The sequence below is a fragment of the Periplaneta americana genome, chromosome 9, assembly GCF_040183065.1.
Source record: "Periplaneta americana isolate PAMFEO1 chromosome 9, P.americana_PAMFEO1_priV1, whole genome shotgun sequence".
Taxonomy (NCBI): domain Eukaryota; kingdom Metazoa; phylum Arthropoda; class Insecta; order Blattodea; family Blattidae; genus Periplaneta; species Periplaneta americana.
Window position 1 is genome coordinate 113,314,735 of NC_091125.1, and position 14,798 is coordinate 113,329,532.

At 34.6% G+C, this 14,798-nt stretch overlaps 1 protein-coding gene across 6 annotated transcripts in view; it reads left to right on the plus strand.

The window, feature by feature from the left end:
* Positions 1–14,798, plus strand: part of ab (BTB/POZ-zinc finger protein abrupt) — a 243,431-nt gene that overhangs the window by 114,206 nt on the left and 114,427 nt on the right. Inside the window, exons 1-2 of one of the 6 annotated variants that reach the window (XM_069835647.1) lie at positions 6,629–6,771; positions 9,482–10,079. In XM_069835647.1, the coding sequence (XP_069691748.1) occupies positions 9,684–10,079 (396 nt within the window). In that variant the 5' untranslated portion in view covers positions 6,629–6,771; positions 9,482–9,683. The other 5 variants (XM_069835644.1, XM_069835649.1, XM_069835645.1 and 2 more) reach the window with 5 other exon arrangements.

Genomic DNA, 14,798 nt, shown 5'->3' on the forward strand with positions numbered 1-14,798 from the left:
AGTTTATCTTCTTTACTTTCCTTCCTATGACCATGGTCTTCATATTGTTGGCATTTATCTTCATTCCATTCTGGTCACAGCTGTCATTTAGCTCCAGTAGCATATCCCTTAGTATCATCTCTTGTGCTAACAGCGCCATATCATCAGCAAATCTTGCACACTTTATTTTTCTTCTTCCTACTATCACTCCTCCTATGATTCTTAATTCATAAAATAATAAAATCAGCTGTAAAAAGGTCGAATTTATCAGCTATCGTATTTAGTGTTTAATGGTAGATGGTGCGACATCGTAGTTATAAATGCTCACACCCTTACAGAAGAGAAAGACGACCATATAAGTGACAGCTTCTATGAGGAATTGGAACACATTTTTGATCAGTTATCTAGATATCACATGAAAATTTTATTGGGGGATTTCAATGCTAAAGTAGGACGAGAGGATATTTTTAAACCGACTATTGGAAAAGAGAGCCTACACGTAACTAGGATAGTAATGATAATGGAGTTAGGTTAGTTAAAGTTGCCACATCTAAAAATGTAATTGTCAAAAGTACAACATTCCCCCATAAGGATAGACATAAATATACTTGGACTTCTCCAGATGGATTGACACTTAACCAAATAGATCACATCTTGATAGATAAACGAAGACATACTAGTATAGTAGACATTCGAGCCTTCAGGGGGGCAGACTGTAATTCTGTCCCATTATTTGGTAATAAGAGAATTACTGTCAGTAGCCAAGCGAGCAGAGCAACACGTTAATACTAGGAGATTCAATATTCCGAAATTAAAGGACGAAGAAACTAAGCAACATTATCAGGTCAAAATTTCAAATAGGTTTGCCGCTTTAGGAAGTTCCGATGGAATTGTGGAAGAGTTAGAAATTAATACCGTGTGCAAAAATATCAGAGATCATATCAAAATTGCAGCTGAGCAGAGCATAGGTTATTATGAAACTAAGAAAAAGAAACTGTGGTTTGATGAAGATTGATGCATGGTAGTAGTAAGAAGGAAACAGGCAAATTTGAAATTCTTACAGGATCCAGTTGAGACGAATAGAGATAATTATTTCAATGAAAGACGAGAAGCAAGTCGTACACTTAGGAATAAAAAGAGAGATTACTTGAAGGATAAACTGTATGAGGTAGAAACAAATAGTAATAATAAAAACATTAGACATTTATATAAGGACATAAAGGAATTTAAGAACGGATATCAGGCAAGGGTAAACGTGATCAAGGATGAGAACGGTGACTTGCTTGCAGACTCTCATTCAATCCTGAACAGATGGAAAAACTATTTTGGGCAACTACTAAATGTACATGTACACAGGTCAAATAGAAATGATCGGGACGAAATTCAAATACAAACTCCTGAGCCAAACCTACACTTTCTGAAATCGAAATTGCGATAGAAAATTTGAAAAAGTGCAATTTTTCAGGTATCGATCAAATTCCAGTAGAATTAATCAGGGGCGGCCCGTCCTTATGTGCTACAGTGCTACAGCACAATGATAATTTTTGCTCAAATAATGTATTTGCAATACCATAGTATTTGATCTGCCATTTGACAATTTCCCGTGGTTATGTTCACGACGCGTTATAGAGTGTTTAGTCTTCGCTCTTCGCTCTTTGGTGCCTCAGGCGGTACGTTGTGCTACTCAAAACTCTACATGAAAATGTAGACAACTAATGCGCATGTTCGAAGCTGAAATCACTGCTCTGATTGGCTATTTTTACGCGGGGAAGTGCTGTAGTCAGCTTCAGCACAACACAGCTTGGAGATTGCAAAGATAAAGCGTAACGAAAGAGTGCTTGTTTGTGGAAGAACTCGGAACTATGTACAATGTGTTTGGTAATTCAAGTGTCCAACCACTGCTGCCATCTACCTGGTTTTTGAGGTCCCTCCTGAATCAGTCAGTCCAGAAAATTGAAGCCAAGGAATTACGTGACAGTATAATTCAGGAAACTACTTATCGTTTCAGTCTTTAAGCTACCTAGACGCAACAAAATTGTTAAACAGCAAATTTTTTGACAATTTTTCGCATAATTTTCCTGAACGCGAACTTGAAGTTGCTGTCAACAGCTATACTGTACTGAACAAAGGAGTGTTAAAGACACAACTTGGAGTTCTATATGGAAGACCCGACTTCCGAAATATAGATGGAGCTGTTCAATTGTTACAATACATAACATAGCCTCCAAAAATTCACAGGATCCATTCTGTGAAGTAACGAAGTTGTTAAATATTTTGGTTACAACACCAATGACCACTGCTGAGCCAGAAAGATGTTTTTCTTTCTTTAAACGCATAAAAACTTTTTTAAGGAACACTATGTCCCAGGATCGCCTCACTGCTCTTGCAATACTGTCAATAGAAATGAGTATGATGTCCAAGATGGAGGGGTGTAACTCCAGGGTAATTGACAAGTTCTGCAGTAGGAAGGAACGTCGTATGGACTTCATATTTCGTCACTAGGCGAGTCTCAAATTAAGATAAATACATATAAGTGTATAAAGTAGGCCGATATAGAGATTGTAGCACACTCATTAATTTGACCACCAGCCGCTACTGGAATTAATACAAGAGGGTGGAAGCGCACTATCTAGCGACATTTATAAGCTTGTGCAGTACTTGCTATTTGGGAAATGGAAATTATACCAGAACAATGGAAGGAGTGTACCTATCTTTAAGAAGGGGAACAAGACTAACTGTAGTAACTTTCGAGGAATATCACTTTTGTTGACGTTATACAAAATTTTGTGCAATATTATTTGAGAAGATTAACTCCATATGTAGATGAAATTATTTGGGATCATCAATGTGGTTTTAGGCGTAATAGATCGACTACTGATAAGATATTTTGTATTCGACAGATATTGGAGAAAAAAATGGGAGTATAAGAGTACAGTACATCAGTTATTCATAGATTTCAAAAAGTCATATGACTCGTTTAAGAGAGAAGTTTTATATGATATTCTTATTGAATTTGGTATTCCCAAGAAACTACTGTACTTCGATTAATTAAAATGTGTCTCAGTCAAACGTACAGCAAAGTCCGTATAGGCCAGTTTCTGTCGCATGCTTTTGAATTCACTGCGAGCTAAAGCAAGGAGATGCACTATCACCTTTACTTTTTAACTTTCCTCTAGAACAATGATCGTCAGCACTGGCTGAAATGAGTAACTGGTAACCAGCGCATCGTAATATGCCCCGTAGTGCAGCAGGATGAGAGATGCATCATAGTGCAGTTTTTTATCCGCGGGTAAGAGACGCTAGCCCGAGGGTGCACTGTGCTGATGACCGCTGCTCTATAATATGCCATTAGGAAAGTGCAGGATAATACAGAGGCTTTGGAATTGAACGGGTTACATCAGCTGCTTGTCTATGCGGATGACAAGAATATGTTAGGAAAAAATCCACAAACTATTACGGAAAAACGGGAATTTTACTTGAAGTAAATAAAGAGATAGGTTTGGAAGTAAATCCCGAAAAGACAAAGTATATGATTATGTCTCGTGACCAGAACATTGTACGAAATGGAAATATAAATATTCAAAATGTATGTTTGAACAGTGGCGTAGCCAGCGGGTGGGCCAGGTGGACCCAGGCCCACCGAAAAAAAATATGCGAATTTTTGCGTTTTTTATGCAAAATACTTAACATTAAAACTAAATCATGGAACCAGAGCAATTATTACAGTCGATAGCATTAAGGTAAGAAGTAAAAAATGCGTGAATTTCTTCAAGAGCTAATTTAACTGTGTTGCGTTGAGCCTAAAAAATTGTCTGGCAGCGATAAAAAGAAGGAAACTGTGGAGGCTACTGAATTGTTACATCAGGTAGAAAAAATTGACACCTTATTTTATTTGGTATGTTTAGACGATATTCTTGCTCTTGCAAATTCATTATCGGAAGCACCTCAGTCTCCAAAAATGGATATTAATAAATGTTCGTCCTTCATTAAGGCAAAGCTCTGAAGCGAAGAAAAATTCGACAGTCATGACAAGCACAAGGTTTTGTAATCTAGCAATTCTATCCATTGAGAGGGAGAAAAGTCGGGATTTGTTGAAGGACCCATCATGAGCGATCGACAGATTCGTTGCTAGGAAATCTCAACAGCTCCAGTTCACCTTATGAAGCGTTTGTATAGATATGCCTTGCATGATTGTTTATCATAATTTTGCATGTTTTTAAATAAGACTTCCGAGAATGAGTTTCAAGAGAATTGACGGCAGCGGCATTCTCAGGAGATGGGTCAGGTACTTTATAAACCCTGCATATCTGGCCCACCCAAAATACAGTAATTAGTCTGGCTACGCCACTGCCTTTGAAGAGATGTAAAAATTCAGATATCTTGGAGCAACAGTAACAAATATAAATGATACTCGAGAGGAAATTATACGCAGAATAAATATGGGAAATGCCTGTTATTATTCGATTGAGAAGATTTTGTCATCCAGTCTGCTGTCAAAAAAGCTGAAAGTTACTATTTATAAAACAATTATATTACCGGTTCTTCGGTATGGTTGTGAAACTTGGACTCTAAGAGGTTTGAGAGAGGAACAGAGGTTAAGGGTGTTTGAGAATAAGGTGCTTCATATAGTAGAGGTCGCTATATAGCTGTGAAGAAAATAAATTTTATTTGAAGATGTAATTTGTGTACAAGGACTACTTGAACAAAAGAAAAGGAAAGGGAAATGGTTAGATACAGTATAAGAAACGACATATAGTGTATGTGGGAGTCTTCATGATTCGTAACAAGAAGCTTTTACTAGTACTGATATTTTAAATTTATATCGTGTTCTTAAGAATTGAATTATATCGCACTTTAGAGTGCCACGTTTCATAACAATATAAATTATATTTTTTCACTTTAAGTAATGTATCTAAAAATATTAATACATTACGTACTTAATAAGAGGATCATAAAACGATTTTAGATTGTTTTTTCTTTCGGAGAATAATATGTTTCTTTTCTTTTAATTTCTCACTTCGGTTCAGATTATTTGTATACAACTATAGGCCTCATTTATTATTGCCCGACTTTGTCCTCTCACTGTATAACTCATACGAAATAAAGTTGATTAAAATGGTAATTTTGACTTAATATTACTATCACTTGGAATAAAAATATTAAATATAATGTAAGCTTTTTCTGCTCCAGAGCTTCAGCTTCTTTATAAGATATTTTGTGGACATTTGAAATAAAGTTATGTTATTATTATGGCAGAAATCGCATCTATTTAAAAAAAAATAGTATGACGATATATTTTTCCACTTTATTTAGTAACTATGTAAAAATTTCGAGAATTTCAGTCGCAGGAACATAACTTCATATCATTCTTGTACCTATATAAGATGATGCCATACAGTAAATTAGACCTTACGACGTATTTTCCTTTGCCGGTCTCCTTGAGCTTCTGTGAAATATAGACTCCCTTGCGTTACCACGTCGCCATACGGTACTGAACGAACTGCAAGTACCGTACCAAAAATCGATATCAACTTGGCTGCAAGAGAAGAATTTGGGAGGGGAAGGAAATGGCCGAATATAGTGGCATTACACCCACGTTGATGGTCATTAAAAGGTCATGTTCATGAATTACTGAAAGAAAACGTTTTATTCAGAACTGTTACTGTAATGACAAACATGATTTATAAATTATTATTATCATTATCATTTTATTCTTTATCGATATTATCATCACTATCGTAACGTATTTTAATTTTTTAGAACTATTTTATTCTGCTGTCTTCACCAATATTGACGAATGGACATTGCAAAGTACTAGCACATTGTATGAACCGTACAGCTTCATTAGTATGTCTAAAACAAAGATACTTTCTACTTATAGAAAGATCCATTTATTTTACTTAGAAGTAGTAGTAGTAGTAGTAGTAGTAGTAGTAGTAGTAGTAGTAGTAGTAGTAGTAGTAGTAGTAGTAGCAGTATAATTTATATTTCATTTGTATTTCAACCATTCAATAATATTAGTGCGTTTCATTGTAATTAGCAGACCTTCACATTGATTAATTAATAATGATTATATTAATAAAATTATATAGCACGTTAAATTTTTAATTACAATTGTTCATTATTGATAATATAATGTGGAGTCTTAATGATAAGAGAGAGTTTATTTAAATTACTATATTGTACGAAATTTTGTTTGTTTGTAGCTTAATAACAGCTGAGCCTAAATAATGTTACATACATGTCAAAACAGGCCATATGGTTTGATCACTGTAGTGTAAAAGTACAAATAGGCCCAATTAATTCAGTTGTTATAATCAAATTACATTAAATAAATAAATAGCTTTCTGAACTACGAGTACGGGATTCATATCTAGGAAGACGCACACTCATATAGAATTGATCTGTGACACTCTTCGGATTCAAGGTCAACAGGATCTTTCAACTGGGAGGGCAAAACGGCCTGAGCGCGGAGCTGTATCGAAAGCAGCAGTGGTCAAGTGGTCCCCCATTCACCTATGTACGACTATGTTGTGTTTAGTTATTTTAGTCAGATGCGTTAATTATATTCAATATAATATGAAGTAAGCTAGTTATGAGCTAACTGCGATTTTTATAATGTCAATTTTAACGCAATATTGTTTTATGCGGATTACTGTGAAATATAAATGGAAGCTTTGAAACGCTACTGTTTTCATACTTTCCGCGCGCGAACGGGAGAACCGGAAGTGATCTACTAATCCCGCTTTCAGCTTGTTGATTGATCTTTTGTTGCTTTGAGAATGGGAACAGGTATGATTTATGACTCAATTTTTGTACTTATTTAATTGTACAAACAGCTCATTTGCCGTGCATACTTTATTTTATATGCGTGGAACATATTGAAAGGAAAAATACTGGCTGGAGCTCGCACATGACGAGGTATTAGCGTGTTAAATTCAGCGTGTGTTTCATGACCGCGATGGTGGTTAGGCCTATCGGGCATCAATCGGGTTGGCAGGCTAGGCAGAGCAGCCGTGCGCAAAAGCGCGGAGACACTACGGGTACCTAGTTTGTGTTGTATTCTCTTGAAATAAGGTGGGAATAACGAGTTAGCAATGTCTTTACATCATTGTGTTTGTGTGTGGTATTCCTGAGCGTAGTTGTGATATATTTTTAGAGAACCTCTACGCAATTCATGTTCGTGAATATGGCCGCTTTTTTTGTGCGCTTTGAAGTTTTCTTTGCAGCCATGATGGCTAAGTGAACCTACCGGGTCATAAGCTAGTAGGCGTCGTACTTGGAAGGTCGTGACTCGAGAGAAGGTCGGTGTTTTGCGAGTTCTTAAGTGTTTTAAGTGGTGAAAATCGGTAATAGTGTTTCATTTAATAATAATTTCGACATGTTATCATATAAATAGTGTGATGACAGTTTTTTGGTGGTTTATTTTTACTATTTTCTATATCTTTGATGACCGCGATTTACGTACGTCTGAGAACGATGAATGGCAGAAGATAATACTATGAAAAAATCTGTATTTTTTTGAAGAATGGTGGGCTACATTCGTTACATAAATTAAACTAAATTTATTTTCATATAAGTTATATTTCGTAAGGTTTATACGTTTCAACATCGCCGTGTTCCACTTGACATAACTTCTACAATTTCGATATCATGCTGTCATTAGTGTCAGTTTATCAGTGCTGTTGATATGGTTATTTTTCTTGACTATATGTATTATTTGTAAATATAATTTTTTTAAGAATTGTTTTACGTGTAAGCGAATATTAGTTAACGAACGTGTATAAAACGTACTTATGTAGGTATTGAAGCTATTTTGAAGTGAAAGGGTTTAATTGACTCTGCAATTTGTGTGTAGGCTATAATATTTACAATGTTTTTCTGTATTTACATTCTTAACGGCCTTTTAAGAAGCAGACTTGGACTGTGCTATAAATAGAAATAATTACATTGGTTGCTGTGTGTTTCTAAGAGAGATTGACGTGATTTCAAGTTAACGATAGATTTTATTTTGCGAACATTGTGTTTGTCACGCATACCTAATATAAGGAAATTGAAAATAACATTTCTCCATGATAGTTTGAAAAAACATTGGTATAGATCGGCTATATTGTCATGGATTATACACGTATCAGAATGAATAGGCCTACTTATACAGTGAGGTTTTCGTTTGTGCAAATGAATTATTTTGTTATAATTATTAGCAGATAATGAAGTTGTGTTATATTGTGTTCGTTTTTCATATAATTTTATAACAGCTACGTATTCTATAATTTTTCGGGTAATTCATGTCTGTGACAGGTTAGGTTAGCGTCTTGTTAGGGTTATCTGTTTGTGGCGAACCTCTGTTCATGTAGGCTATGATGACAACATGTAACTCCCTAGTTGCGATTTATAATATTTGTGTTTTGATCTATTGTAAAGTAAAGTGAAACGGAATTTGTTATAAAAGACGAAATATACCTGCTGAACAGGTATGGTACCGTACTACAAAGAGGTTATGGGAGGTTAGTTTGTGCCTGACGAGCAGAATTTTTTAATGTTGAAAGAGAGGACTTTAGTACAGTTAATACAGTGTTCATTATTGTCAAAAAGGAGTCTGCATTTCTACTGTTTGACGTCGTTAAGATGAGTTAGAAATAACTTGAATTAATTTTAAATTTGAATGCAGAAATAGAAATAGGCAGAATAGGAGTCCCAGATTTTGTGTGTTGTCTTGTAATTTCTCGAATTTTAACTGTGTGTCCTGTTAACCACAAGAGTAAAGAGTTCAGCATTTCATGAATATCAATCGTTTGTACCGGTACGCATTTTGGTATTGTTGGTAGTTGCAAACGTTTTAGTTTTATTATTACCTCTTGTGGCTTCTAAACTATTAATAAAACATGAGAGTAGTGGAATATATTGAAAAGGTTAAACACTAATGTACTAGTACTTTCCTCGCATAGGGAGCTAGATGCGAGTCCCTGATTTTATGTGTTGCCTTGTAATTTCTCAAATTTTGACTATCCTATTAATCACAAGAGCAAAAAAGAATAGAGTTCAGCATTTCATGAATGCCAATCATCTGTAGGCCTACGCATTAGATGAAGTAGTGGAAATGGAACTAATGTGATACCACAATAGTTAAATTGAGTATTTTTGTATTCAGTGTTTGGAAGAAATAAGAGTTGATGACGTTTCTTAGTACGTTTATGTATTGTGTGTGAAGCGTGTTTACATGTTAGGTGAGAATGTTGTCTTTAATAGGCCTATATGGATTATCATCTGCTTGCAGTAATTGTGGTGATGTAGCCTATTTCTATTTAAGGAACTGTATGAACTTTCAGAATATCTAGGAAACATTTATTTTGTTTATGCGATATAAGTAGGTAGACAACTACCGTACTTGAAAAGTTGTGTGAATACCAGTAGTTTTATATTGTTGATTAGGTTTTCTTGTGTCATATATTTAAATTGGACCACTTCCATTGTTTTTAATAATTGTATTTAAATATTGCAGGGACCGAGCTAGAGAAGGAAGCAACACTTGGGGGAAGGATAATGTCATGTAATAGAACAGTGCAGTAACAAGAAAGAAATAGCCTATCAATCAAGAAAAGGAAAACGTCTACCCGACGCATTTGTACAAGGTGGTGGTTGCCTTTACCAACAAGATTACTACGTCACGACCCGATGCTGTGGTGAAGCATTTGTTGGCCCAGATGGGAGAGGTGTCCGATCCTGAGCAGCAGTACAGCCTGCGCTGGAATGACTTCCATGCCAGCATCCTTTCGTCCTTCCGGCACCTTCGTGACGAGGAGGACTTCGTGGATGTTACATTGGCCTGTGATGGTTGTTCCTTCACTGCCCATAAGGTGGTCCTCTCTGCCTGCAGTCCATACTTCCGAAGACTTCTCAAGGCAAATCCTTGTCAGCATCCAATTGTGATTTTACGCGATGTCAAAGAAAAGGACATGGAATCACTTCTGCGCTTTATGTACAATGGCGAAGTGCATATTGGCCAGGAGCAACTGTCCGACTTCCTCAAAACGGCGCAAATGCTGCAGGTCCGAGGGCTTGCTGATGTCCCCACCAAAGACAACCAAAAAATTCCACCTGTAAGTATATCTTTTCATCTGTATCATTGAAAGAGATCAAATTTATTGTTACTTGTTTCACGTAACCTCACTGTATGAAAGGAATTTAGAAATCTTGCAGTTTCAACTTAAGGGAGGATTCGCGATTTCTTCATTTACATTGCAGTCATTTGAGGAAAGAGGATCTTCCTCACATGAGTTCACTGTGTTGAGCTTAGCATTGGTAGCCGAAAATGTGCAATCCGTTTGTGGTGATTCCTTCACTTTCCATGTATCAATGTTGAAGTAACAATTACTGAATATATGTCATATATTACACCTAGCCTAAGTCATCTATGTGCCCAGAATTTGAAACCAGCAAGTAGTTCAAAAACATTTGTAGACGAGAACTGTTCTGACAAAAAATTAATTTCCAAAGTCGTACCTGAATCTGTCCATCACGAAAACTGAAAATCTCTCAGAACTGTAATCATTTCTCTCCTTTATCATGATCCATTTTTTAAATATCGAAATTTTAATATTTGTCTGTAATGAATCTGACCATATTCTTCAAGCGAGAAATAGGACGTTTTTGTAAACAGTCTCTCTAGTCTTGAATTTTATTACTATAACTATAACCTCTTAACATAAGCTCTGATTAATCATTACGAATTGTAAAGATTTTGTTATTAACAATTTTAAATATTCAATCTAATTTTTCTCAGAAGTGACTTTTTATATTAACACTGTTAAGTTACTGCACATAGGTCTCCCCAATTTTTACTGCTTGGAAATATAACACATTTAACAAATATATTACTTAAAAAGGGTTTTGGTACTGGTATTAAGAGTTATAGACATACGTCTTATTCAGTAAGAACAAGTGACTAATATCTAGTAAATACATTTACTATAGAGGATTCCACGTTAAGAAAAAAGAATTGGTTTTATGGACCTTGCCTAGTACATTGTACAAGCTATATGGTAGTTTCTATGGCAACTGGTCATTTGATGGAATAGCCCCATATGCCCAATGCTTTTCTCTTTGAAATCCTCTATAAACAAGTCTGTTAGGCCTACAGATGTTTGTTTAGTCAACTGTCCGAAGACATGTCTGAACCTCACAAGTGATATCAACAAGGCACCGTTTATGAGACAACTAGGCCAGGAGATAATGGGGTAGGGTGGCCAGTTTCTTTGCCTCTCCATTGCATATGTCACCGACTAGCTACATATTGCACTAATCAGACTTCAAAGGTATACAAATAAGCCTAGTTATTGTAAAAGTACCAGTAATCAGATTTGTTATTTCCAAAAATTTTAGATAGGCCATTAAATTTGAGAACATTGTTTATTCCTGTGTTTCGGTTTTGAACCAGTCCCTATTGCATGATTGATCTAGTTTGACTTTTACATAATATTGAATATCACTGCAAGTAGCCTATATTATTTAAAGTTGAAGGTTGTAAGCAAGATATTTTTAATTGTTTCCACACTTAACCTGTTTCTATAATTCGACCATTTTGCTGACATAAAACAAAATACACGTTCAACAGTGTATTATAAATAGGAAGAGCAAAAATATTGTGTCATATAGGCTATATACTGTCCATCAATAAGACAATTATTGAAAAAATGAACATCACCTTTTATGTGACAAGAATTCATTCATTTTATACTAACTTAATTCGTTGTTGTGCTACCACTTCAAGTATTTTTAGTCTAAAACAAAATAATTTAGAGAACTTGCACATTGTTCAGTTAATTACATATGATAGGAGGAACACTAAAGAAAAAAAAGGGGAGGGGCAAACTCTCAAATTCATTTTACAATACTAAGAAACACGACAATACCATTTGTAGCCTATAGGATGTATGGTCATCCTGTCCGTAATCCAGATTATAAGAAGGTGGACAGCAATTTGTTGAAATTTTAAAGTAATTATTATATAAATTAATGGTACCTGTTTAGAGCACAAAATATTCATATGAAATCTTTTATAAATTCTACTTGATAGATCCGATCTAGAGTATGAATTGCACAATTTACTTTTAATAACTTAAAAAAAAGCACGCAATTAATAGAAATTAAAGGTGCACAATTATATTTGCACCTTCTCTTTAATAGAGTGAATGGACGACGTTAAAAAGTACAAATAGCAACACAGACAATAAGCAGAACACTAAATACTAAAAGCTAATAACAAATTGATATCAACAGTTCATCATCTTGTCTCTGGCCTCCCAGTATCTATCCACAAAACCACTAGCTGAAGGGATGGGCAACAAATTAGGCTTACCTAGGCCTATATAGCCTATTTGGAGTTCATGATATCAGGAGTATCATGGGCTTGCTAAAATTCTAAAAATGATAGGCCAAACAGTCATGGTCTGTTCCTCGCAGAATTTTGCAATGACTTCTCTTCTAGGCCAGTCCGGCAGGAGAGATGTTAAGGCATCTTTCTATCATTTATCGTTAATTTCTTCCATCAGGACCTTGCAACAAAAGATGTGATTATAAAAACGCATTAACTTAAATAAGAGTTTTGCCTCTATGTTAGAATTTTTGCTTTAATATTGAGGGACACAGAAATGAACTCAAAAGATCTTAGTTTCATTTTTGCTTATCAGGTTTAACCCCCACGAACTTAATCTAACCTGTCAGACGAGTGTAAGCAATGGTTCCTGTGAATGTGAAGAAATGAGCTTTAATTAATATTTTAAAGGTTCTGCTAATGTTTGTCAGAATTTGTAGTCTAAGTATAATTATATGTGAAATCTATATTGAAAACGTACTTCTTCAAGTGATATGATCAAAACCTGTTATTATTTTTCTTGCTCCTTACGAAATTTAAGAAAGAGAAATAACTTATTCTTGTTCTTGTTTATATGACGAGACATTTGTTCGTGGTGCTAATGAGACTTGGAAAATGTGACTTTCTCCTACAAATATACATTTTCTTCCTCCAACACATTAGTACGAAGTAATTATGTTGTGTTACGGAAATGAAAGCAATTAGGAAATTGGTTAGAATTTTTATATCTGTATTGAAACGAAATTTCATCCAATTAGTGCATAAGTAGACACTCAAAATTATTATGTCAGTAATGTAATACCAATTAAACCGTGATTCTGTGATATTTGTGACCAGGAAGACTTGCATAATTTTTATTTGTAACTTCTTCCCAAAATGTAATGCAACACTTTTCTTATTCCTTTTAGGAAAATAGCATATTATTATTGCTAGGCTATACTTACTTCGTGCAAGTCTTATTGGCAAAGTATATTGTAGCATGCTTCAAGTAATGTGAATTTGGCATTGTTTTCTTCACACAGATAGGTAACAATTTATTACCGGTAATGAATTAATAATATTTTTTTAAATTACATTAAGTAACTTGGTATGTCAATTTATCAGTTTGTTTGGTGATAGGCTAATTTGATTTTACTAATGATTTGTGAAGAAACTTAGGGACATACGTAGTAAGTTAGAAGGCCAGCACTTTTATTGTCGTTAAAATATTATACTAGATAGAAACAGTGGTTTCTTTCTCAAAGACGAAAGATATTAAGGGTATCCTCCAATTATATACAATCTTACATATGCACACATTTTTTTGTGAAAAGTTAGTTTTTAGAATAAAAGATTAACAATGGACATTTTCTCCAATCAGCTCACATTTTCAAGCTGTGTAAATAAATGAGACTGTACTGAAATATAAAAAAAATCTAAAGAAAAATAAAATTGAAAAGTAAAAATTCTTCCCCGTCTGTCACTGACTTTGTAATTTTGTGAGTGAAGAAATTACATGAATCAGGCTTTCTCTGATACATATCTTCCTATTCTATTTACATTTCAGCATTGCTTTTTTTTTTTTTAAATCTTGTCATTTCATTAATTTAGAATAATCTGTCTGGAATGGCCGTTAAATATATGGAGGAGAAAGTTGAGATTTAAGTACATTGAATAGGTTCTGTTTTAGTGTAAAGTAGGAGATGGCTCAATCAGCAAAACTAAAATTTGGGAATCACAGTACTAGAATATCTTAATCCGTGTTTTTCTTTTATTTCACCTCCCCTCATTCTGAAAGTTTCATGTCACCATTTAGGTCTACCAGTTATATTAAAACTTCAAAAAATTTTCGTCCCTTTTGATGCCAGACAGAATATGCTGCATAAAAATACCAGTGTCAAATTGATAATACTTCCTCATTATACATTATAACTGATTGAGCGTTGTGTGTTTTGTAAAGTTGTATTGAATGAGTTGTCCATGATCATTGTATGGTGCCCATTTTGTTTAACCGTCCATACATAAATCTATAATATACATTACAATCAGAAGATCTTTTAAGATTGCTTACTTGCACCATGGTAGTGCATGTATAAATATGAGTGGCCTATATAATGATTAAAGCAATGTTCTGAAGGAAGTGTCTTTTTTTGGGGAAGATGGATGATAGCAGCCTGCTTTGTAAATACATGTTGCATAAAGAAGCAAATTAAGAATTCAAGTAAAACATCTCTCCAAAATCTGCATATAAAATCTTTGCATTCCGTAGTGTTTTTCTGTATTTTGTATATGCCTAATGTGAAAGTTAAAAATTGATATATGATTTATATGAGTAGGCCTATAAAAGAAAGAGCTATTTGCAGTTTTGTTTTCTGTATACACTTATTGCAGCTAGTTAGTTGTAGCATATTGCAATGGTTGATCTGACTATCCAGTTTTGCACTAATCGTGATTTCGTCTATAAAAT